Source organism: Epinephelus moara, chromosome 4 (assembly GCF_006386435.1).
Source record: "Epinephelus moara isolate mb chromosome 4, YSFRI_EMoa_1.0, whole genome shotgun sequence".
Taxonomy (NCBI): Eukaryota; Metazoa; Chordata; class Actinopteri; order Perciformes; family Serranidae; genus Epinephelus; species Epinephelus moara.
In genome coordinates, this window is record NC_065509.1 from 30297760 (window position 1) to 30323144 (window position 25385).

Genomic DNA, 25385 nt, shown 5'->3' on the forward strand with positions numbered 1-25385 from the left:
TATGGTTTGCTTCTACCACGAGTCGTTTTCATCGTCATATTGTCATTAGTGAAATTGCAGATAAAATTCCCACTCCTCCCTCTTACCCAAAAACCAATAACAGTGCAAATGACAAGTTTTATCCTGATACAATACCATATTGATACTTTGGACAACAATACCATATTTGCTGATATCACAAAGTCTGCCACAATATGATTTCAATTTGATTCAAGTCATGGGCCTGCTATTAATACAATACGATATCAGTAAATACCCTCATTGTCTTTTCTTGGCAGCTTGCCATTGTTTGCCTGGCGCTGGCCGCTAACACTGTTTGTTTACAAAGGAGGCATTCTTGGATAGAAATCAAGACACATATGTGCCATGGGAATTAAAAAAAAAAAAAAGCATGTCTCAAGGATGACCATATGTATCCATGGTTTCACTTTGCACCGATGATATTGGATTGTTGATCATTGAATTAAATAACAACAGTTGTAAAAACAACAGATGTAATTTCCTCTAATGCTGTGGTCATCATCGTCAGCAATTCAGAGGTCATCTGTATACATTTCCATTCCTTAATCTCCTATTTTATACAACAAACTTTTCATTGACCCAAACATCAGTTATAGTGGTCAGTTTTTCTGTCAGACTTCAGTACAGCAATATAGCAGAAATGGACAAATGCTACCTGACTCATTAGACTCTCTGAAACTGAAGCAATTGCTGCATCAAACATAAAATATGAATCATCAACAATTCAACTGAAACATATGATTACATTAACAAAACATGTGATACTGTTAAGACACCAGGGTCACACTCCAAATGTTGTTATCTGCACAACTGCACACCATGTGGAATGTAAAGCTGTCTTTGCAAGTCGAGAGTGACAGACACCTCATGTGGCGAACACCTTGGATACTCCATCTGATTTGGTTCGTTTCTACATAATTCAAAGTGTAACAACCATCACCTTCCCTCAAACTGTCACACTCTGCAGTGACGTGATGGTGAAGCTTCCTACCTGATGCTGTCTGGCTGCGAGTGACACTAAGTGGTGCCATTTTCTGCCTCTCACTCATGCCTGTACAACCTAGAAACAAACACGCAAAATCTAAAGACCAGAGGAACCAACACTTTCTGGCCTCTTGAAATGTTCATGCTGGGTTCATCTTGTGTGACAATAATGAGTTGGATTACAGATATATAATCCATTCAGTTAGCTATGCAAAATTTTTCTTGGTATGAGCTTTACAAATTGTGGGACTTGGCATGTATTGGTTTCACATGATTATAGATGGAATACCTCTTCACTTCTGATCACAGAAACTAAATTTAAGGCCCTGTCTACACGTATAAATATATATTTAAAGGCAGATATTTTCCTTCTCTGTTTTAAGAAAAAAATTCTGTCTACACGACCTTCATTTTACAGAAAGTCTCCAAATACACAACAATGACAAACGACCCCAAACACTAGCCGGGGTTAGCCATGTTCCACAGTCTGCTCTTAATGTGAAGACAGTAAACTGCACAGGCTAACGTTACCCTTTTCAAAAGTACGACCAGAGCTCTTTTCACCATTTAATCCACTTCAATAAAAGGACTGAGGAACTCATTTAAAGATATGAGTGATGCTCTGAACAATTTTTTCTTCCACTCCTCATCAACAACAATCAGGCTCAAATTGTCTCAAATTGTCCCACTATCTGCTGGTTGAAGGGGGCCGGATCCAAAAACTTCATCCTTGGCAGACCAAATAACACTGGGCGCAGCAGACGGCTCCATTTGTTGTCTGTGCAGTGGGGCAGTAGTACTAAGTTTAAGAGTAGTTATTGGACCACGCAGTTAGGGCTGGGCGGTGTACGGGTTCGTACCAAAAACCGGTATTTGTTTCTGTTACGATATGAATTTTTCATATACAGCACTACCGGTGAATGGCCCAAACAACATCTGGAACGTGTGCGGCGGTAAAGTGTTTCAGCGGAGACCCATTTCACCGCTGCACACCACAGGCGTGCTAGAGCCGGCGAGAGTGAGAGCACAGAGAAAAGTTTAGAGGAGAGAATGGCTGCCGGAGAGAGTCCTGAAAGCGAAGCAACTGTACACGATGACCCAGAAGAACTCATACCAAAAAGAGCAGTGTTTCCTCAAAAGCACGCGCACACACACACACACACACACACACACACACACACACGTGAGCACACTAGAGCACGGCTCGGACCACATTTTCCTGACTGAAGCCGACCCGTCCCGAGTCCAAGACAATTATAACCGAGCATGGCACTAATGGAGCGGAGCTTGTGTTGCGTTCAGGCGTTGTCACCTAAATAACGAATTCCAGCACTTAAATAGGCCGTAGCACAAAACAGCAGCATGTCAAGCGGGGCGAACCTGAGCAAAATACGGTCAAATACCGTGAAACCGATATGATTTTTTATTTATTTATTTTTTTAAACGTGATATGAAAATTTTGTCATACCGCCCAGCCCTACAAGCAGTGCTGACAAAACATTAACAAACCTGTAGCCTGCCATAGTTATTGCTTCTGTCATATGTTCATCACACAAAGCAACAGCTGACATTGATGAATTGAGGAGGATACAGTGTAACTGGACTTTTGAGCAATCTGTACCTTAAAAGGCATTTTGAAAACCTCTGTTTTAATGATCTTAAACTCTGTTTTTGGGGGGACAAGTGGCCAAAACATGGTTGAAAATATAGGTTTACAAAAACATCTGTATAAATGTTGACAGGGCCTACAGCATCACCATAAGTCTGGAAAAGTATTATTAAAAATGATCATTCACTGTTTGTCAACACTACATCTGATTCTTCTTCTAAAAAAAACGGAATAATCAATCTAGTTTTTGTCATCATTGTAAATTTATATGCTTTAAAACCAAAGACGAAAAAAAACAACACTAAAAACAATATGCACTACAATTCAGTGGAGAAGTGAAGGGTGGCAAATAAGATGCCATAGAGCAATAACCATTTCTGTGTACCGTTCATGTGAATGATCTACATTAAAGTGAATTACTCTAAAGTAATGATGCTGCATCCTAATATGGCTGTTTGATAAATGTAAAGACATTCTGACACAGTCACAGGAGGGAGTGGAGGAGCGAAGCAGGAAAGGAGGATGAAGAGAAAAAAAAAAGGGAAAAGCACTAAACCCCTCAGGAATTGCAGCGCACAGAGACTTCTATTTATAGAGGCGGGACTAGAGCGGAAGAATGACAGGCATCTACTGTGTACCTGGAGCACCACTGCGCTCACAGCAACACAAACAAACACACCCAAATATACGTATATTGATACACTTTCCGAACTAATTCCTCTCTTCCTTTTCTCAAGATCATTCTTGGTTTTTTTCACCCACAATTTTCTTTCTTCCTCTCTACCATATACCATTAAACATACATAGCCCAAAAATCCTCCCCAGCCAAGCACCGTTCCTTTTAGCAGAGTGGGAGCAAGAGACTGAGGCAGCAAGAAAGAACGAGATAAGGGGGGCAGGGAGGTGTGGGTGTCTGTAGGGGAGAGCATAGCCTGGCATATAATTTGACGAGCAAGACTCAATCTATATCTGTTAACAAAACTCTAGTGCTAGGTGGAAGCTGTTGACAGCAAATAAACAACATTGGGATGCACTTTTTCTGAGCTTAGAGTGGAGGCATAGCAACAGATGACAACAAACATCCCAGTGCCTGTGTCGTTACTTATAAAAGCATTTATACGGAGCATCAATCTGTCCTATGACATCTGTCACGCCATCACAGGCTGGTGAACTGCAATGTGGAGACAACTCTACCGCTTGCACCTTTGCATCCTGCTTAATGAAATCCCCGGTGGCTCGCCAAACTTGAAAGTTAAATAATGGCACTCGCGCAACTTAAGCCACTTATTAATTAGAAGTCTGAGACTGCATGCTCAGCCATCTGAGGTATCTGACACCCGTTTGATATCAGTCAGAGGTGCTATTTTTTAGCTGCAGATGCATTAATAAAGAAGTCGTCCAACCTAATTTAGTACCAGTCAAATTGTGGCCAAAAGCCAAGCAGCAATCAGCCTTTGGTCCTAATCGCATAATGTAAAACAATGATTAAGTCAGGTGTCATTTAATGACTTTTAACACATTAGTATTGATGTTACAGGCTCACGCTTTGTAAGGCTGCTTCTGCTTTAGTCACCTCACATGTTCACACGTCATTATATGCATATATAGGCTGTATCAATGCACAGTTTCTCTTGGCATACATTCGTTATTTGGCCTTAATTACATCTTTTATTCATTTTGAATCACAGCATTCAGATTTAAACCATAACACAGGCCAAATATTCCCCCAAGCCACAAATGTGTTTGTCGAATGAGCAGTTTATCCATTTAGTAATCATCATTCATTGTGCTGAGGTACTGTTGTTTGTCAATTGCTATCATTAACAAGCACAAAATCAAGGCAGGTAGACATGAAGTCAAAAACCACAAGGCAGGGGTTTGATTGATGAAGTGTACAGTGAGGCCCATACAACAAAACTAAGCCATATCTATTGGAGAAAAACAAGGTAGAATTTGGCAGGGGACAGAGGAGTGTGTGGGAAAAGGAGGCCTCGGCAAAAGATGCTCTCAGTGCTCAGAGTTTTTATCGCTCTCCATGGTGCTGAAAAAGTCTGCTACTGAGGCTATGATATGCTTAAATTTTAAAGGTATCTTTGGCTTATATGAAATTCAAATGAGCTCATTCTCATTATTCTGTTGACTCAGGACTACCACAAGTGTTTTGGGTAACATGCAAATGCCCCATAATGAAACTTAATGAAACGCGCTTGATCATCACACAGCTCCCTCCAGCTTTAATCCACTCAGACTCTGAAGTTGATTATCATGTGTCCACTGGAATTACAGGTATGTCTGTTGTAGGACCTATGCTGCTTTACACAAATTGTCACAAAGGCAATGTGTGGTGTTGTACCAGTTTAGAGGATGCCAGTGAGGATGGAGTGAGTTAAGAGGCTTAGCACCACAGGCAGATCCACCTAGCTGGGCCCTGCTGGCTGCCCCTGGGTCCACCCCATGCCCTCATTATCCTCCTGACTCCCTCCACTCATCCTCCTCCAGCAGTGGGAATAATCCAGACTGAGGGGGTACGACCTAAACCTGGTAGAGGAGTCTCCACTAAGGTTAGGCATCTGTGCTGCACACAAGCACATTGTGGTGTTGCAGCCACTGAGAAAACAAACTGAGAAAACACTCAATCTGTGATTTGTCAAAACTATCTAACTGTAAAACTGCAGTGGTGAGAAAAACCCTCAGATTGTTAATTATATTTGGTAACTGAATAACCGACAATATCACACCTCTTTAAATTCCTATCCTCAGATGCAGCTCAATGTTCCTATTGAAGCCGTATGTATTCTTGTGCATTTCAATATGCAACAGCAGACTGTTTATGCAGCCATTACTGAGTTATAACATATCCCCAACTAGACCCAGATATAATCAATAAATAATGCCTGCCACATGAAATGTAATTTATTTTTGCTTTGATATTTTATTTTCTCATTCATTAATGGAACAAAGCGAACGGGGCAGGGTGGCCGTAAGATTATAATTTTGCGTAGCTTGTGGTTCTTCAGTCCCATAATGGCCTGTGAGTCTTCTGGGCTTTTGGGAACTTGTATGATTTTTCAAGTGAAAATGAAGCTTGAGGCTATTCCACAGTGTATCAATCAGTGTGACTGAGGCTTGCAGATGCATGAAACAAACTGATGCGTTGCGGAGCTGGAAGAGGGGTGGTGGTGGTGGTGGGGGGTAGCAGTTTTTCCCAGAGCAAAGGGGTCAGCAGAAATTCAGTACAATTCTCCTCCCTTGTTGCCATGCATAAAGCTTCTGTCAACAGACCTGGACCATCTGTCTTGTTATTTACTACATCCTTGTTTTTCCATAACCCAAAACTCCACTTCATGTTTTCAGTGAAGAGCTGCATTTATGAATAAGATAAAGAGACCACCAGTGATTAAAAGGGATAGTTTAAATAACTATGCAGAAGAAAACTTTGTTAAGTGCTTGCACAATAAACCACTGTAGTTTTGTGCTCTTTTTTTATCTAATTCAAGTGGAAATATTCATGTCCGTTTATGAGTTGAGAGATCTTTGTCCTAAGAATTTTTGTAAAACTTGTGTTTTTATCTCTTTCTAGATTACTTTGTGGAGGTGTAAGTGTTTTGTGTTGAAACCACACTCTTTTCATTTGCATAGAGTAAATGGAAGAAAAAAAGGAGGGAGGGCAACAGCTAGCTTTCAGTCTTATAAAATGACGTCCGACTCAAAAGGACACATATTTGGGACTTCCTTGGCCTGTAAGTATAATCATGTTTGGAGAGATAACAGACTCATTTCAATGCCTCTCCCCACCCAAAAGCTTTCCAGACCTCTGCATTAAAAACAAAGTGCCACGTTCAACTGACAGGGACAAGTCAGAGAGTTATGGAGGTGAAGTGAACTAAAATGAAAGAGGAATTTAAGTGATTAAACTAGTACACACAGAAAGACTCATGCTAACCATGCATAGCGAATGGCTCTCACACCTAAAGTGAGGGCATCGTCTTTAATCAGAGGGTAATTTATTGACTCCCATTTACAAAGCCATAATACTAGTGATCAAGGCCCTCAACCGTAAAATGCAATAAACTAGGGAAGTGTTTTGTGAACAAAGGCAAATAACAAGGCCCCACACATCATTATGTTCCCTTCATATCCCATTAGATTAGTTCCAAATGGGTTTTAGGTTAAGGAAGCCACGCCATGTACAGCCAGGGTCATGGGTAAGAATGTCAAATTATCACCACATGTCCTCAATCCACTGTATGAACACCCAGCACTCCGCCCCGTTCTGTTCACACCTACCAGAGGCTAAACTGAATCAATGCACACAGTGTTTTAATAGCTCCATCCGAAATGGGCAGCAGAATGGTTAAATTTGCAAATGCCATGTTACATACAGCTGACTAGGCAGAGTCCATCCATAACATCAGCAGTGTTGCTTTGATGCTCTTTCAATAGATTAAGCCATTATTGCAGCTGCCAACCATCATCTTCCTAAAAAAGTCTGTACAACTGATGAGCCAGTTCTTACAAGAAAATCACACCTAGCTGGCGTAAGAAGAAAGCTCTTACAAGAGATGGAAAATACACATTCCACTTTACCTGAAGCAGAAAATTGTCTGGCAGTAGATGGCGGAAAGATGTAGCTATGTTTTTTCCCATAGCATTTTCGCAAATTATTTCTCCCTCAACAGAGGCACAAATACTTGTCCATCAGGGAGAACAAAGCCATGTAATTGGCTGCTTCCCCACTTGAGCTCCAGATAGCACAATGTTAATAACAAACTGATGAGAAATTCATTAGGGCTCCAAATAAAAACAATCTCTCCTCGATAAGGCGAGGCGAGTACATTATAATTAAACTGATGCCTCTCCGTTTTCATTAGGCCGTGGAGCCTGAAAACCTGAAGACTGAACCACTGAGATGGATGCAATTAAACACTATTGTTTTACTACACATTTGAGTCCAAAGTATAAAACAGAGGCACCAAGTTAATACAAAAGGTATTCATGCAGCAGGAGAAAGAGATCTAAGAGTCATGTCAAAAACTAGCTGACCACAGAGGCACACTGTGGTGCAGACGGCAGGTTTACACTGTAGTCTGAGGGAATTGGTCAAGACAGGATTAGCTACACTGCTGACTAGTAAGAGGGAGGGGCAGGCTGGTGTAATAAGACATTTCGCTTCTCCCTGTCTTGAACTCTCTTCCCATCACTTTGCCAGAATACTCCTTTCTTTCTCTCCCTTCTAGTCTGGATCCCCATCACTCTCTCAACCTTCCACCTTTCTTTCCATCCATCTCCCTCCAACTGTCTTCCTCTTTACACCATCTTTACTCTCTTTCTCAGTGCAAATGTGAAATGCCTCAGTGGCTTCACAGAATTCTGAGATGGCCAGCTTTCGAGCCGAGCAGAAAGGGGGACACAAAGGGATGAGACGCACAGATTTCTGTGTACTTCTGTGCTCCGTGCTTGTTGTGGCAGGGGAGGGAACTGCTTGCTTCTTAGCTGTCAGTGATGCCCTGGCAAAGCCTCGTCTGTCCACAAAGCTACTCAGACCAAGACCAAAGTGTGAGATCAGGGCTCAAGTGCCCCCCTCTCGTCCTATCACAGCACCGCATTCATACAAAAAGACAAACCAGTAAACCCACTCATGCATGCACAGATGCACGCACGTACACAAACACAACTCAAGAGCGCACGCACACACACACACACACACACACACACACACACACACACACACACAATATGAATGAGACCACTCAATATCACCGGTGACTCTGAATACTGAATTGTATTTCTATTTGACGCTTTGAATATAAAAGCACACAAAACCAAATATCCTTGCTTCAGAAAACCTTGCTTTCACAGGCAAGGTAACTGGTAGACAAACTCAGCCTTCAATCTCACAAACTGGAACTTAAAGTGAAGCAAACATACACATGTAGCCCGATCCACTCTTTTTAAAGAAAAGCCATTTATGCAATGACACTCAGGCCAACTCAGAGAGATACACGAAGCATTAGCCCACTGACAAACACTAAGACTGGGCTTAATGTCCATAAATTACCCTGTTTACAACTAGCATGCAACACTACACCAAGCCATTCCTACTTCCAATTTGCCACCTTCCTACATACAAGTCACTGTGACTTGCGGAAATGGCTGCCATGCTCAAACCATCAACTGAACATATGGATGGGTGAAGCTTGTGGTTTGACCTCAGGGAAAGAGGCAGCAAGCGGGTCACACTAATGTGGACCAATAATCTCTCCCAGAGTCATTAGGATGATCAATGCCATTCTAATGAGATAACATCTGGAACAAAGGACCCTAATAGCAGACAGCTGCTGGGCAAAGTGAGCTAATTAGGAGAACATTCAGTGATGCTAACTAATGCTGCAGCCATTGTGCCCAGGTTTTGGACCCCACCCTGTTAACATCCAAAATACAACATGTTGAATATTTCATAACTCCTCTGATAACTAATCATGGCACTGTAATATCAGTGGTAACGCATGAGAGAGAAGGGGGTTGGGAGAGAGACAGAAATACCACAACATCTCAGCTTGACATGAATGCTTATCGAGCGGCACTAAATTGGTCAATTATGGAGAAAATCTGTTTTGAGGTAACCTTTCAGCTTATTAAATAAGCTATAAATCAATCTTTAGGGCAGAATGAGTGGCTGGTTTTTAATGAGTGAACGTGTCTAATCTCTCTTTTTCTCTTTCCTTCTCTCTTTCAGTGTGTGTGTGTGTGTGTGTGTGTGTGCGCGCATATGGGAACGTAGTATATGCTTATTAAGGTTGATGCGATTGAGTGTAAAATAATTGTGCAGTTTTGCAGAGTTCACCACAACTTGAAGTTGCACACCGGTGATTCAAGTGACTGTAAGTGGCTCTATTAGAGGACAAAAATTTGAAGAAGAAAAAAAAGTGAATAAAAAGGTCCACCTTCAGACACTGGCTAAGCATGGAAGCAGGATCCAATTAGTCCTATGCTTAGAAAGGAAAATAATGGAGAGCAGCGTCAAAGAGAAACTTTGTAATTGTGTCTGTAAAAGTGTCTGTACAAGTCTTTGGTGATCACGAATAAATATAATTACTATGAACAAAGAACACTGCGTGGTCTAACGTGATTTTAAACGACACTCCATTGTTAGACCACGAAGCATTAATTACACATAATAAGGAAAAAGGGAGAGAATAAAAAACCCCTCAGAAGTTCCAATCAGCACAGGCCCTGTATCCCATGCGTGGGTCTGCGCCCATACACAACACAATGTCTTTCTTCTGTGTCAGAGTTGGAACTGGTTTTGAATTTGTTCGCCTTTCTTGTTTTTTTAGGATGGCATCGAAATTAATCTACACAGAGTTAAAAGTCAAGCAGAAAATCAAATTCTGAGATGTCTCACATCATATTCTACAGAACAATTTTAACGTGATAGCAAGTATTGGCATTACATTTTGTAGTCCGGTGAGTTTTATTCTCTGGTCTCATCATTTACTCTTAATGCTTTTGATGGAAAACAGATTTGTGAGATATAAGATAAAAAGGTAGCTTGAGATCTCCCCTTCTATTGTTCTATCATCATGTTTTTTGGAAGAGTGTCCAATAATTGGCAATCATCAAGGGGTGAACATAAGTAGGGTTGCTGCAGTACACCGGTTTCACAGTATACCATGAAAAATTGATCATACCAACTGCACTTTCTTTTGTGCACTTTTTTAAAGGAATGCAACCAGATGGAGAATCTCACCTTAGATTAATTTATTTTTAAAATTGTGACTTTTTACACATACTTCCATTAAAAAATTCTTTCAATTATACTGATGCTTTTCAACCATAAAAACCCTTTTGTTTTCATTCTTTTAAGGGTCACTGTTATTATTATAATAATAATAATAATAATAATAATAATAATAATAATGTAATAAAATATACCGTGAAACTGATGTTTTCTGAGACGGATATCGTACTGTTAAAATTTCATACCATTGCAGCCCTACTCCCAACTCCCAATAAAAAAAATGGATAAATAAATTTTAAAAAATCCAAAATATTTTTCCTTTATTTAAGATATTACAAAGTTCAATTCAAATTTTTAAAAAAAACAAAAAAACAAAAACAAAAATACAATTAAAAAAACAACAAAAAAGACAGCATGAATATCAGTCATTCCATCATTACTTTTACCCCTGCAGTTTGCCCTTAAAAACTCAAGGCCAAGGAAGAACAGCGTGCCTTATATTTCTGGTGCCTTACTTAGAACTTCTTCTCATTCAAGGACTGCAATGGCTTCTTAAATATTCAGCCGACTACACAAAATGTTATTCAACTAAATTCATACCAAAAAAAAAAAAATTTCTTCATTGCTCTGACTGCTTAAATTCTGGTTCATAATAACACTCATGCGGAGTATGGAGGAGGTACAGTATTGTAACACCAGAAAACTACATTAGCATGGGTGGTAAGGGAAATAGGAAGAAATACCATCAGGTTTGAGTGCAGTCGACACTGCAACAGCGCTATTCCTCAGAGAGTACGACAACGGCGCTGAAAAGCTCCCAACTAACAGTAATTGGTTTTAAAATAATAGAATTCATTACAGTTATGGCGCTTGTTCAGAAATGCAAACAGGGGAAGAAAAAACATTCACTAGAGACTTAGGCTGAACTGCTTCACTAAAAACCATGGGGAGATGAAAGGCATAATTCAAATGACAATTTTAGAACCCTTAGTTCATTTATATCAGAAGCTCAGAAGATGTTGCCGGCATAATAACATCAAGATTTTTTTTTCCTGTTCTTTTGTTCTACTTGCAGGGCTTGGAAGGAACTTTTTTCCCTCTCAATTTCATTCTTTTGTGGTAGCAAATTCCTCCTCCTCACACAGAGACATGTGAGGTGACACACAAACAATCTAGCAAACAACACCCGTCGGCTGCAGAGACAGCCAACTGAAAGCTAACATGGGAAATCTTGACAGGAAAGAAGAAAAACACCTCACACATGACACTGAATTTGCTGCTTGTCTTATTAAATGACTGTGTAATTATACACATCAGGGGTCTGCATTGTAAGGTCCTGTGTTTTTATCACATCTGGTGGCAGACTACGTTTGATTCAAGGCCAGCATCTCAGGTGTGAAGAAGACATTCACCCGATCGGCATTAAAAAGATCATCTCTCAAGACCACTCAGGACATAAAGAGACAGGTCAGCCATCTCAACATGATTGGATATCACCTCTCACGCTGGGTCTATAGCCGACACCAAGGACATCACCATTTGGAACACTATACATCTGCCATCAAATCAACCTCAGGCCAATATCTAGTAATTGGCCCCATTCTAAAGAAGTGCTTGATACATTTTGACCACCAATAGATAGAGCCAACAGCCTTTGTAACATATGTGATAATATTTTTTGCTTTATTCTACTCATATTATTTGGCACAGTACCTGAAGAAAAACAAGACCACCATATGGCTCTGCATTAAAAATTTATGTGGTATGTTAGTGAGGGCACCTGAGCCGAATGACAAGGTGGAAGGAGTCGACATAGTGAGCACAGCATGTGTGGAGGAGCAAAGATGTGCCACTTTCTGTCATCAGTGTCTATGCTGGAAAACAACCTGGGCCATAAATAAAAGCCATACCCAACCGAGACCATGTTTCAGCAAAACACATGTGGCCGAGAACCCGTGACGTGTCAAGAGCTCAGGGTGTCAATAAGCAAATATGGCTCCCATGGAGAGGTGGGGTCAGAGATGAGATAGAGATTTGATGTTCATATCTCTGAGGGAAACAACTGCAACAGAATACACAAAAAGAGTGAGACAGTGATTTGGTGTCAGTCTGCCAGCATAATACATAAGAGGGTTATACAGAGGGAACTAGAGGGACAGACAGTGATATCAATGGTGTGGTTCTGTAAGCATAACTGATGTGTTGTTGGTGTGGGACTTCATCTGTTCATCAGTGTGGGGCCAGTCTGATAAATAATTCAGGTATGACTGCATAAAAGAGCGGTCAATACAACAGGTCTTGTCAATAGCAGGTAAGGTAAGACGTGCTTCTTTAAAGGCCCTGATCAAGCAAGTGAGGCGTTAAAAAAGAAAAAAGTGGTAATTAAGGTTGGTTGTCTTCCACCATGTCAGGGGCAGTCTCACTACGACATCTGTTCACAGTATCATTAACAGGGGTGTCACGATTATCCAAATTCACATTTTGGTTTGACTTTTGGTTTTAAAGCCTTGATTCTATTCAGTGTTTTATTAAACATTTTTTCCAGCCTCAACAGCTATGTCATTGTTAGACTATCAAGTCTTGATTTATGCAGATCAACAGATTGTTGTTTCAATGCCCTGACTACTGTCATTAACATTTTAAGAATTTTCTTCACTTGATACATGGTATTACCAAGCGGCAACCTCCAGGGATGACGAGTGAAGCCAGTGCGGAAAATGCTCAACTTTACAGCAGAAATAAACTTGTTTACAGGCTGGTACAACGGGAGCTGGCACCAAGCGGGAGCATGAGCGGGAGCAGCCAACACCACAGGGCTAGCCAAAGTAGCATAGCTTGTTAGCCTAGCTTGTAAGCCATAGCTAACTTAGCAGTTTCGAGCGAGATGGGCATGTTTAAGCAACCAGGCTTCATTTGGCCCGCCTCTTTGCCCATTTTTGATTGGCTGGGGGTTGGGAGGAGTCAGGCACTGCTAAGATGGCGACGGCCAGAGCCGCCTACTTTGAGCTTCAAACACGCTCCTCAGAAACCAATGGGTGACGTCACAGTGACTATGTCCATATTTTTATACAGTCTATGGGTATTACATGTGATTTAACTAACTACTCAAAATTGAATAATTGATTCAAAATGTAATAACAATAACACAGCTAAAAACAAAGCTACTAGATGGCAGAAGTGTGCTTTATAGCATCAGCTTGAGTATCCCCATGTGCAAAAAGCCCGAGATCCTTCCTTCACTTTCACTTCACTAGCATAGCCTACAGACAGTAGCGATCTGTCAATAATGCCTTCGCGGTTTACTCACGGAGAAATCAAAATGTTGCCACACTGGTAATATCAGGAAAAACAGGAGGAATTTTCAGATCTGTTGCTTCTCTGTCATCTTCGACTCTAGCGTTGGGCACTGTGTCAGGAAAAGTGTAGCTACACGCTACTGGTAAGCTAGACAGTGTCGTCTGTGAAGTGTTTCTTTTTTTCTTTGTGCACACACAAGTTAACAGAAGTGATTAGGGTTGCCATGGTGAGAGATTTCTCCACCGATTTAATACTCCTGATAACATAGGTTTTACCGATTACACCGGACATTTTAGAATGACATTATATTTCTGTCAAGTGCTTGTTTAATTCTTTATGCTAAGTCTTCCTTATGCTTCCTCTATTATCCTCTTGGTTTCCTCAACATTTGAATCAGTCACCCTGGTGGCGTGGGTCCATAATGGTTGCCTTGCTCATACGTTCCCGACAACTCACTGCAATCACACTGCCATCTACAATTCGAAGAGAAGTGAAGATGGCGTGACCGCAGTGGGCTCTATGTTGCAACTCTGCTGCTGCTGCATGGACACCTTCAGTTTATAAATGTAGCGTCCGTCATCCAACTACGTATTGATAACATGCCTAGTATTTTAGAAATTAGAGTTTTGATATTTGACGATGGTGGCGCTGATACGTGAAACAAACTAAATGGGTTTTATTTCTATTTTAAAAAAGTAAAACGACAGTGGGACCGGTGGTCAAGTAATGTGTCCGGTGTATGCTCACACACCGTGTAACACCGGTAACACTGGCTACCGCAGCAAGCCGAGTGGAGAGAGAAGAACAACACCGGGAGAATCGCAGATCCTGCTTTTGATTTTTATGATCGAAATTAAAAGCTCATTTTGATTCTGGAATTGAAATCATGCCACCCCTAAAAGATACTAATGATAAAGCTGTTGTTTATCCTTATTTTTCCCCTCTGTGTCAACAGTAATAGGGTGAAAGTATTGATAAGAGGAGACGGACCAATTTGAATGCTGTTGAGCCATTTCACACTTATTTTCCCCTTTAAAGATCAGATGTCTAACAAATGGCATTAGTGGCAGACATAGCAGTGTTTTACGTGGGCTGAGAGAAACCCATTAGGTCAATTCCTTAGCAACAATGTGGCTTTCCTACCCCTATGCACTGCACCAACTGGCCAATTCAATGGGCACCCACTGCCACCAAGTGCTAGCCTTGAGTACTACAATACTGGCTGGAGAACTGCAGCTGTTCCAGCATATGTCTGAGTAGAGGCAGACCATGACCATGCATGACCAGCTACTGTGGCTATGGCATTGAGGATGATACACTCTCGGCAAGCCAAACAAAACTAAGATCCAATGCCATCAGCGCTGTTGTGAAACATCCCTAAAGACCTACTCAATACTATCCTTTGCCCTTAATACACAGCTACAAAGTTTGGCAGGGCAAACAAAGGAGAAACCATCTAATTTGCAAAAAGCTGCAACCAGTTTGGCAGTTTAAGACAATCCTAGCCAGCATGCATGAAGAAGAGAAAGTGCCAACTCAGTCAGGACTGACCGTCATTCTCTGGCGCAGCTAACTTAAGCTTTACCAACCAAGCTTAACATGAGTCATAACAGCCTGAGCCTTTATATCTAGCGCATGGCTCGTTTATTTATACTCATGCATTCAGTCACTTTCATTCATTCACTAGGGAGGAGGGGCCAACCAGCCAGCAGTGTGCTACTGGTAAACAGCTAAAAAGTGATACGGCTTGAAGGCTGACATTTTAAAACTGTGGCCCATCTCTCCTGAGCACCCTTAGAAAAGAAAGTGCAAGCCAGACAATAACACAGCGAGTGATCTGGCCTTGATCATGTCACCAATCATTACAACAGAGAGCTGTCTGGGGAATCGGAGGGAACCTGGCTGTTGATGAGGCGATTATGTGGCTTTACTCTTGTGCGTCCAAGTATGACAGCACTATGAAAACACTGTAGCTGATAGGCAGAGACTATACCTTGTTAGTCAGTGTTGTGCTGAGTGGACTAGTTGGCTGTGCAGTAAGGCGCTCCCACAGGGCCTGGTGGGCTTACTGCAAGAGCAGGGGGGATTATAAACAGGCCATCAATGTGACTCTCTCCTAACCCGACAGCTACAACAACTTTGGTTTTCACTCATGTTGACCGTAGGTCCCTGTCAGCAGCTGTTCCGCGTCCTTCTTGTCCTCAGACTTTGCATTGTGTCAATTGTGAAGCAGCGATATTACAAATCAGCAGGGTCTATGCATATGCTGTTGTGGACATTGGAATGCAAGTCCACATATTGTCAGTGTGAAGTCTGCATCTGAAACGATTAGAAATGCACAAGAGGAGAGAGCCTGGCAAGGTTATGAACAGAAGTGCATTATCACATCACCCACTGCAAGCATTCACCACGATAACATCTAGAAAAAGCAGACAACTCCATCAGCCAAAGCAAATAACTTACTAAATATACACAGATGTAGAGAAGGATATCAAAAAGCTAAAGGAGCAAATAAAGAAACCGGGAGTGACGGGAGGAGCAGGCAACCATAAAACATGGGGATACACAGAATTTCACAGCTGTGTGAACAGTTAAAGCAGATGCGATGGGATGTGATGGTGGATGCATACAGAGAGGCGGGTTGTAAAAATATGCTATAAAGTTTATGGAGCCTAATGCGGCCCTGCAGGAGCCTCCTGCCGAGCTGAGCATGCCGACAGTGCCGTTGAGTGTGTGACAGAGCTGTGGGGGAGAGATGTACAACTGAGAGCATAGCCAGTATTCACAAGCTCCATCACTGGTGTGGGGATGTGCATACAGTACATAAAATTCACAGATATCCAATCAACAGAACTAAGAATCCTATTTTTTCCTCCCTCCCCCTCTCTAAAGTCCTCTATCACACTCCATCTCTGCTGCGCAATATCTAAATCCAAGCTGTAATATCCAAGTCTATTGGAACTGCATGAAGAAAAAAGTACTACTTACTGCACGCATGGACATACAAGCACGTGCGCACACCAACACAAATACAGAGGGACTATAAAGCACTGCCATAGCCAGTGTTCAATCCAATATCAACATTCTGTGACCACTTCAGCCTTTCATGTTCCCTTCAAAATAACGAGATCCAGCTCTCCCCTTCTGATTGAAGAGGAATGATTGTTTCTGCCTTTGAAAAGACATATGTTGTATAGAGATGAGATAATAATAATACATTTTATTCGTAAAGCACTTTTCTAGACCCAAAGTGCACATGTGAGATGTGAGATGTGTGAGGGGAGAAGGAGGGGAGGATAAAAGGTAGCAGAGAAGGAAAAGAGTGAAAAGATAAAAAGTGAAAAGAAAGAGAAAAAGAAGACCCAATGCTGATGGAAAAGTAACCTCTTTTTCTCATCCCCAGTGGGAGCTAGTGTTGACTTAATCCTTCCCACACAGCCCACCCTCTGTCACAGCTAAACCTTTGCTTCTTCCACAGCCCGCAAAGGTCAATCCAACCATGAACGCCCGAAGACAAGCCATTCAGCACAAGCTAGCAACATTAATTGATAAATTGTATGTAGGCTGTAAAGTTCAACATTTCGTGACAAATGTAATCCAAGACATTACACTACTAACAAAGTAATTAAGTGTACTAGTATATCTATCCTTTAAAATGAAATTTCCTCAAAAGTGTGTACAACACAGAAACAGGCTCTGCAGTACAATGCAGCTTATTGCAATTATGAGGCACCCTTATTCAAATGCTGTTGCTTTCCAAAATCCAATAAGACCTCAGAATATTTGGAGGGAGGTGTAATAATCCTATTTTAAAATTTTGATGGATCAAAATCAGTTTGGAGAGAGAACAAACACTGTAAATTTTTGTTTGTCATCATCCTGGCTCAGCTCTTGGCAGGTGTGATTTGTCTGATGGTCCTCACAGTATGATCTGACAACATACAAGGGGTTAAAAAACAAACACCTTAAGAAAAAGTGATTTTACATCAAGGTAACTAAATTACAGGTGTCGCAAAGGTGACTTGAGGGTATACTTCCTATCCACCACAGCAGTGCCTCTGGCTTGGCTGTGGGTGTCAACAAACACAACTGGCTATCATAAGCATATGGCTTCGACACGCTGCACGGGACAAGATCAGAGGTAGCATAAAGTGGGCTTGCTGGTCAACTGATGACTACAAGCAGGTAATTATAACCCATTATGTTTTTGTTTTTTTTTATTTCTTAGATTATTGTCTAATTGACATTGTATATTCATTACATAAATATTAAGCAATGAAACTGACTGTTTTGCTATTTACTGAAATTTACTGACTGTTTCAAATGTGCATGCTTTCCCTGTGCGAATTGGTTTCCTGTCTCCATCACTTGCAGCTACAACTAGCAGCCAAAAGCTTCGAGGAGGCAACGTTTTTCATTGAGAGAAAATTGCTTTCTTCTCCAAGTCATGATTTCAATGTGCACGCAGCACCAGCCTCGAGTTGCCCGCTAGAAGCAGATTTACAGACTTACCGCGAGGCAAAGTATCATGGGAGTAAAGTAAGGGAAAATAAATAACTAAAAATAGAATTACCTGAGTTTTATTTTTTTCTTCTCTGCTCTCTCTGTATGAAATGACCCAAAATGAACACTGGAAGCAGACAACTTGATAACTGTAAGCACGTTTTTTAAAACCTGGATCTTCAACAGGGGTCCACCACCCCTAGAGGGTCCTCAGAGTTACTGCAGTACACAGCATTAATGATAGGCTAACTGTTGCCCATGAATTATTGTGCAATCATGCGAGCAAACTAACGCTAATCACTGTGTGACACCTATCTACAACAGCAAGGTGAAGCAGTTGGCTAACAGTTATATACTATTGAAACATATCAGCCAACTGGGTGTATTATTATTTCAAGTTTACGGACATTCTTGTAATTCACAATGGATCCTTTGGTAACTTTTTGAGCAAGAGACTCTGACACATTGCCCAACTCATAAAACGCTGGTAAAGGGGGGGTCCCTGCTCTGTCTGGGCCCGAAAACCATTAAAGACCCCTGAATTAAACTGCATTTGTATGGGAATGATTCTGTCACAAGATTTTTGATCAATCACTGTAACCTAGTAACCGTTATCAGTAAAAGCGGTAATAGATAATTTCGCCTTTAACCAATACACTTGCGATTATGTCCTGATGTTTGACCTTTGTGGAAATTCGATAGTTGGCTTATGTTACTTTAAAATTTGAATACATATGATCTGATTGCCACATCTTTTTTTACAGACGGCATAAAAAACAAGTACACTCAAAACACTTTACTTTGCACATCTGTTGCAGAGATTTGGAAAATGCAGACTCTGGCAAGAACTATATCGATTGACGCAAAAATCGTCAAACCTCCAAAAGCTCCAAAAGCTTTCCAAAACCTTAAAATTGAATCTACATCATCTCATACACTTGTATTAGTCCAACCAAAAGCTTGTGTTTCTAAATCTCTAGAGTTCTGGACCACTAGTGGTACTTCAGAGCAATGTTTTGATGTGCAGGTGCTCATACTTTTGGTATTACGTATTCTAGCAGCAAGAGCATAGAAGTGCTATTCTACACATGACCACACTCAAACCTCCCTCTGAAGGAAGGAACCTGGAAATAGAGTTTCCCTATGACTATCACTGAAGAAGAAAAAAAGCAGCTGAATAGATGAAGCAGCAAATATTTGACATCTATTAAAAAACACCTGTCTACAGATTTGTGGATACGCTATTCAAATAAATCAAATAAATAAATCTTTCCTCATCTCACTCCCAGACAACTTTTTATGTCAATCAGATGAACTGGTAGAACTCTAAAATATGCTTTCAGCCAATCAAAGAAACATCTTATTCAAACAGTCCCCTCAGGAGCATGTTTCCTTGATCTTAATTTAAGATAGAATCTATGGTGAACACTGGCTCAGGGCATGGGAGGCACACGCTATTGATTAATTTTTCATTGCCGTTCTTTTAAAGCACCAAGGACATGTGCCACATCAAATCTGCTCAACCCTCAGCACCCAGTTTAATAGCTTGCTTGAAACAAAACAGTCTTTTGAGGCATGTGGTTTTAAAAGGTAAAGAGGGGAATGAAGGAGAGAGGGCGCCTTGATTTCCTTTCAGGCTCACCATATTTCTTTTTCTCTCTCTCACTTTTTTTTTTTTTTTTTTTTTTTTTTTTTTAAAGGTCCTTCGTAAGCACTCCTGGCATAGTGAACGAGCACTTGATTGGAGTTAAAGAGGAGCCAGATGTCTGCGTGTCCTCATATCCATGCAACTCTCTCTTTCTGTCTCCCTCGTTTCCCATCTGGATGCTTTGCAATCCTCTGGCCTTACCTATAACTACTCGTTAACTGGTAATCCTGCATTCTGTAAATCATCAGCAGTTACAAATAGAGAACGAGAGCACAGGTAGCCAGAGAAATGCATACCAATGTCATTCATGTTATTGCCAATATTTCAGTGATATATTATAATTATGAAAGTAGTTTCTCAAATGTAAGAGTTTTTCTTAGTTTTCGATAGATATGTGTGTGCATGTGTGTGTGTGTGTGTGTGTGTGTGTGTGTGTGTATTTATATATTTACATGCACTACACGAGACCAACTCAGTACGATGTATTAATCATAATTTTCTCTAATATTGGCGAGTCAGAAAGAAGGTACTGAAACAACATCAGCTTTGTGTTATGTCATGCATTGATCATCCTAAGTCATCCCTAAATCAGCGCCCAGCAGTCAAATGAAGGGCTGGAAGGTGAGCTATTCATCCTCCCACTGCCAACAACAGGTCAAACTGAGTGAGAAGACACCACTGGGTATCTTTATTGCAATGTGGCGGCTGCGGATGGCTTGACCACAGTGTTTATGGTGCAGCTGTTGCGCTGTGCTGCTTAGTCTGGTCTGTCTGTGCACTGTTGGTGTCCTCTTTTTGCTCCACAACATTATCAGTTATAAATGTGTTTTTCATTACGGGAGAAAATGTACGTGTTGTGTGCAAAGCCTATGGCTGAGAGCGTATGAAAACTGTCAATTGCAGCATCCTAATCAATCTTGCGGTCAATGTAAGTTGTCAGCTGTTTTGTGCACCAAGGTATGTAGAGCTGAGAATCACATGCACGGCTCAAATTTTACATGCTCTACCGTGCATATGTACACGGAATTTCAAGGCCTGAATTAATGATCAAAAAATAAGTGGTGCCTGCAGAACTGCTTGTGAATATATATATATATATATATATACTAGAGCAAACAGAAAAAAACAAAGTAAGAGGGATACAAATTCCTCACATTCATTGCAGGTAAATGAAATTCTTCATCTCAACTCCATAATGAGAACAACATTGCAAGGTTCAAGGACTGTCCAATGCTTTGCTTGTAAAACACACAAAAACATCTTTTAATTTGAAATGACAAACATGCCATTCAATGACAAACAAATCCTAGTTTAAGTTGTCATTTCATAAATGATGATTTTCTCACGATAACCGCCACATTTCACATCTGAACTCTGTATTGTCATAAGCCAGTTTTAAATTGGGAGATACATTCGCACAGCCATACACCCAGGAAAAAAGGCTGATGTTAAGAACAAGTCAACTTAATAATGCTGCAGAAAAGTACAACACTTTATCTATAAGATGATCAGCTTGAGTAGAGAGATCAGCCAATACAGCCTCATTTGATCTTTTCTCTCAGGTCTGAGGTGTGTTTGGCTCTTCGGTCAATCCACATACTTACAACTATCGCAGAGATATACATGTTTACACAACTGCACTAACCATCACCGCCTGACATCTCAGAGCTGACCAGCATGTTACCATGGAAATAAGCAGTCATCTGTCCAGTCATACAGATATTGATCACCTCCCTGTGGTCTGGAGATTGCTGCTTTTCAACACACGGAGAACACACCCTTTTCCTCGCTCTCAGTCTCATAGTCTCAGCAGCATTCCATCTGAGCTGCAGAGCCTGTCAATGGCAGTGCAGAGAGACGGAAGTCTACTTTCACAGTAACACTGCAGGAGTCATTGATGAATTGTTACAACGTGGTCCTTGACTTGTGACGTAAATCAGGCCAATCTTTACAGAGACTGACACTATAAAGCCGTCGTAGTGGTCAATAAGCTCCTGCAGCACACTGCAGAAGAAGAGGTGTCTGGTCCATCTGGACTGTTCGAGTCTACCTGCAGGCATGCTGTTACCCAGGTATGTGTGCTGCTCATATTTCCCTCAATCTTGCTTAAGGAGGTGAAGAGAGCATATGAGACTTAGCAGTGTTGCACACTTACACGCTGGTCAGACTGGATTAGAGCCAATTCACACGGTCCTCTATTCCCACCTCATTCTCTACTGGGAGAGGGGAAAGTGCCAGAGAGATTTCATGCCTGAGACAGAGGAGTTACAGTTACGTTTTCCCTATAGACAATCCAAACCAACAGTCTCCTTCCAGCACATCTGAGAGCACTCTATCCCACCGACACACGCTGACAGCGTGAAAATGGGAATCTGCCAGCAAAGCAGGGAGCTAACTGTAGCCCAAAATCGGCTAACCAGGCTAAACGCTCTCCCTTTTTTTCCACTTTCAGGGGGGCTTTTAAGAATGACAGCTCATTGCTTTCAGTATGTTAGCCATATCTGTAGGCTACTGTTGTAGGATTGACACAGAGGCTATGAAGGTCAGGTCAAATACTTCAGCATGCTCTCGAGTTTGAAGAAACTTCTTGATAACCAGGATATCTGGCATCTTTTGACATGGTTCGCAGAACTTCTAAAATTAGGCCTCCTCCACATCTCGGATGAGCAGTCATGATAGGAGGTGGGGTAATTCTGTCATATTCCATTTACTGAGCACAATGTGGCCATTGCTCCTGATCGAGAGCTACTCCATCCACGTCCATACCGGCCAGGCCCAAAACCCACTCTTCTTACAGAAATAACCAAGCACAAAAGAACAGTTTGACAAAGAAGGAGAGAACGCAATCGATACAAAATGTCTCTGTAAAATGCCTCAAAGAGTGAGGTCTGTCTGAGAGCATGGGCAGAGCAGAGGCCAGGTCACAGTGTGCTGCTTTGCCTTGCCTGCATTCACGTTAAGCTTTACAGTCCTCTTAATCCTTACGAAGCTCTCAAAAGGCAGTGAAACACCATTTAAAGTGACAATTCAACACTTGCTAAACCAATAACAGAGTGTTTCTCTATCTCTTTCTCTAGCACCTTAAAAAAAGCCAGAACCCATTCTTTAGAAAAGGCAACAGGGTCCCACTTTATGGGATCTTGAGAGAGTAAAAGGTAATTGGAATATTACCGCAAGGAGAAATTAAAAAGTATAACTAATACATTGATAGCTTAAATTGAATTTGTTAAGATTATGAATGCCTTTTTGTACAGTAGGAGTGGGTAAAATGAGACGACATCCACAACAAGAACAAGAGTCTTTTGCCTTAATTTCTTTCAGAGACAGAGTTGTTGACAGCAAATTCAAATATATAGCTATGAAGACTTCTCCAAAGCTAATATAGTCCAATATTTCATTCAAGGCAGAAAAGATGTACTTGATTTCTCCTCCACGGTTCACAAGGTTCAGTGTGTGTGTGTGTGTGTGTGTGTGTGTGTGTGTGTGTGTACAGTTTGTGTGTGAACATGCACTTAACTGTGTGTTCAAAGCCTTATTAAGTGATATAGTATGTACTCTCAGTGTGAGTTGTTTCTCACAGACAGAGTGAACACAGTTAAAACCATTTAAGTGCAACATGCTCTGATAAACAGATTTGATGGCAGATTATGAGTATTTGTGTAAAAGCTATTGCTCTTTGTTGGTATCACAATATTCAAATGCTAATAGGTGTTACACAGCAATCTATTTCAAAGGAGGACCAGCAAAAACCAACAAAAGGCCTCCCACTTCATTTTCAGGCTGTATAATTTCGAAATCCCTCATTTGAAAGTGCTACCATTTACATGCAGGAATTGTGTTGGCAATTTATAGCCTTTCCAAATTACAGCCCATTAGCAATATCAGGCAGAAAATAAAAATCCAAGCCATAAAAATGACCTCACTTGCATAGTTTGGAACATGCTCCTCGACATCTTTCCAAAACAAGATAAACGTGTGTGTGTGTGTGTGTGTGTGTTTAGGGGGTGAATAAAGACAGATACACAGAAGGAACAAGATTCAGAAGCCAAATAAATAATGGGCTACTTACCGCAACTTTGCTCCCAGTTATCTGCATGCAGCGATCAGCGGAGAAGGTTAATGTGCAAAAAGACACAAACAGCACAATCATTAGTAGGCCAGAGATTTCTCTCCATTACACGTTGAGGCATTAGCGCAACTTGTGTGACATCACAAACACACTATACAACAAATTTTTTTAAAGCCAACAAGAGAGTCTTTATAAATATGGACACACACTGAAGATAATGTCTGTTCGGTAGCTGCAATTTTCAAATTATGAATGAGATGGATGTGAAAACATGGATAAATGAAAACAGGAATTTGTCAAGCAATGTGGCATACAATACACGGCAACAACAACTGTGGAGTTGATGAGTTAACATGTTGATTTTAACACGGGGGATTTATTAAATGATTAACCAGGTAACATATGATTGTCCCTGTGACTGACTGACTGGTACAGATTCACAGATTCATCCCCTAAATGTAACGGTGGCTGCTGTGGACAAAGAGGCTGCACAGAGTCTCCCCTCCCTGAGCTGATATCAATCAGCTGCCATTAACGTTGGGCTTCAGGTGTCAACTTTGTGTGGCAGAGCTACCTTGAGCCCATGCAGTCAGCACCATTCTTAGAGTTTAACCTTGTTATCTGTCAATAGTGGCAGGTAGCAGGAGTGTTTTTTATTACTGCAACTGTGGGGCTTGTTTCACAGTAGGGGGGTGTCTCTCAGCTGAATAAACGTATTCTATACTGTGGCTGAGCTCTTCTTTCTCTGCTACATGTTTCCGAGGAAATGTATTTTGATTGCAGGAAGTTACAGGACACACTGAGCTCCTTGTTTTCAACCTCTTTCTTTCTCTCCTGTTTTCACCCCCTCCCATTCACTCCCCCTCCTTCCATCTCTTCTAATCTCCCTTTCCATTTCTTTTATTGTCACTCTCAAACTCTCCAAGTCTGTGGCCATTTGATGCTTGATTTCCCCTCTCCATCCCTCCACCAAGAGTTTATGACAGTCATAAAGTCCGTTTCACACGTGCCAGCACCTGATCACGCACATACTACTTTCTAATCGTACTGTGTATCCACATTTCCTTTGCTCTCCAGTGAATACGGAATGTCACTGTCAAACACTGGGAAATAGTTTTACCTGAATACTGCAGCCGACACCTTGAAATGAGTCATACTGAGGTAACTCCACGGATGTTGATGCCTACAACATTGGCTACACATTTTTGAAACTTGTTTAAGAGCAGCTTGACCAAAAATAACAGACACTATCTTGAGTGTGCACAGAAAATTGTCAGGGAGGAGCTTGAGGGGGACACGCAGTTTCGTAAACAAAAAGTTTGTATTTTCACTACAATGTAACACCACAAGTTCAGACCCCAACTTACAATAAATTTGAATAGTACTGAGGTATTACTACCTAGTGAGATCTGATATTAAGCATCTGTGATCCTACAGTTTAAATAAACTAAAGGCCGTTATCACCCTTTTTCATGGATGGAAATTAAAAAATAACTGATTGCATGAACATTCA

The 25385-nt window shown here is 41.1% G+C and overlaps 1 protein-coding gene across 7 annotated transcripts in view; it reads right to left on the reverse strand.

Moving 5' to 3' along the window:
• diaph2 (diaphanous-related formin 2) overlaps positions 1–25385 on the reverse strand; it is a 497420-nt gene that overhangs the window by 436931 nt on the left and 35104 nt on the right. For 6 of the 7 annotated variants that reach the window (XM_050042679.1, XM_050042674.1, XM_050042680.1 and 3 more), the window contains one exon: positions 23873–23893. The exons of the other annotated variant lie outside the window; for it this stretch is intronic. In XM_050042679.1, the coding sequence (XP_049898636.1) occupies positions 23873–23893 (21 nt within the window). The remainder of the gene's footprint in view (positions 1–23872; positions 23894–25385) is intronic. 7 annotated transcript variants of the gene reach the window in all.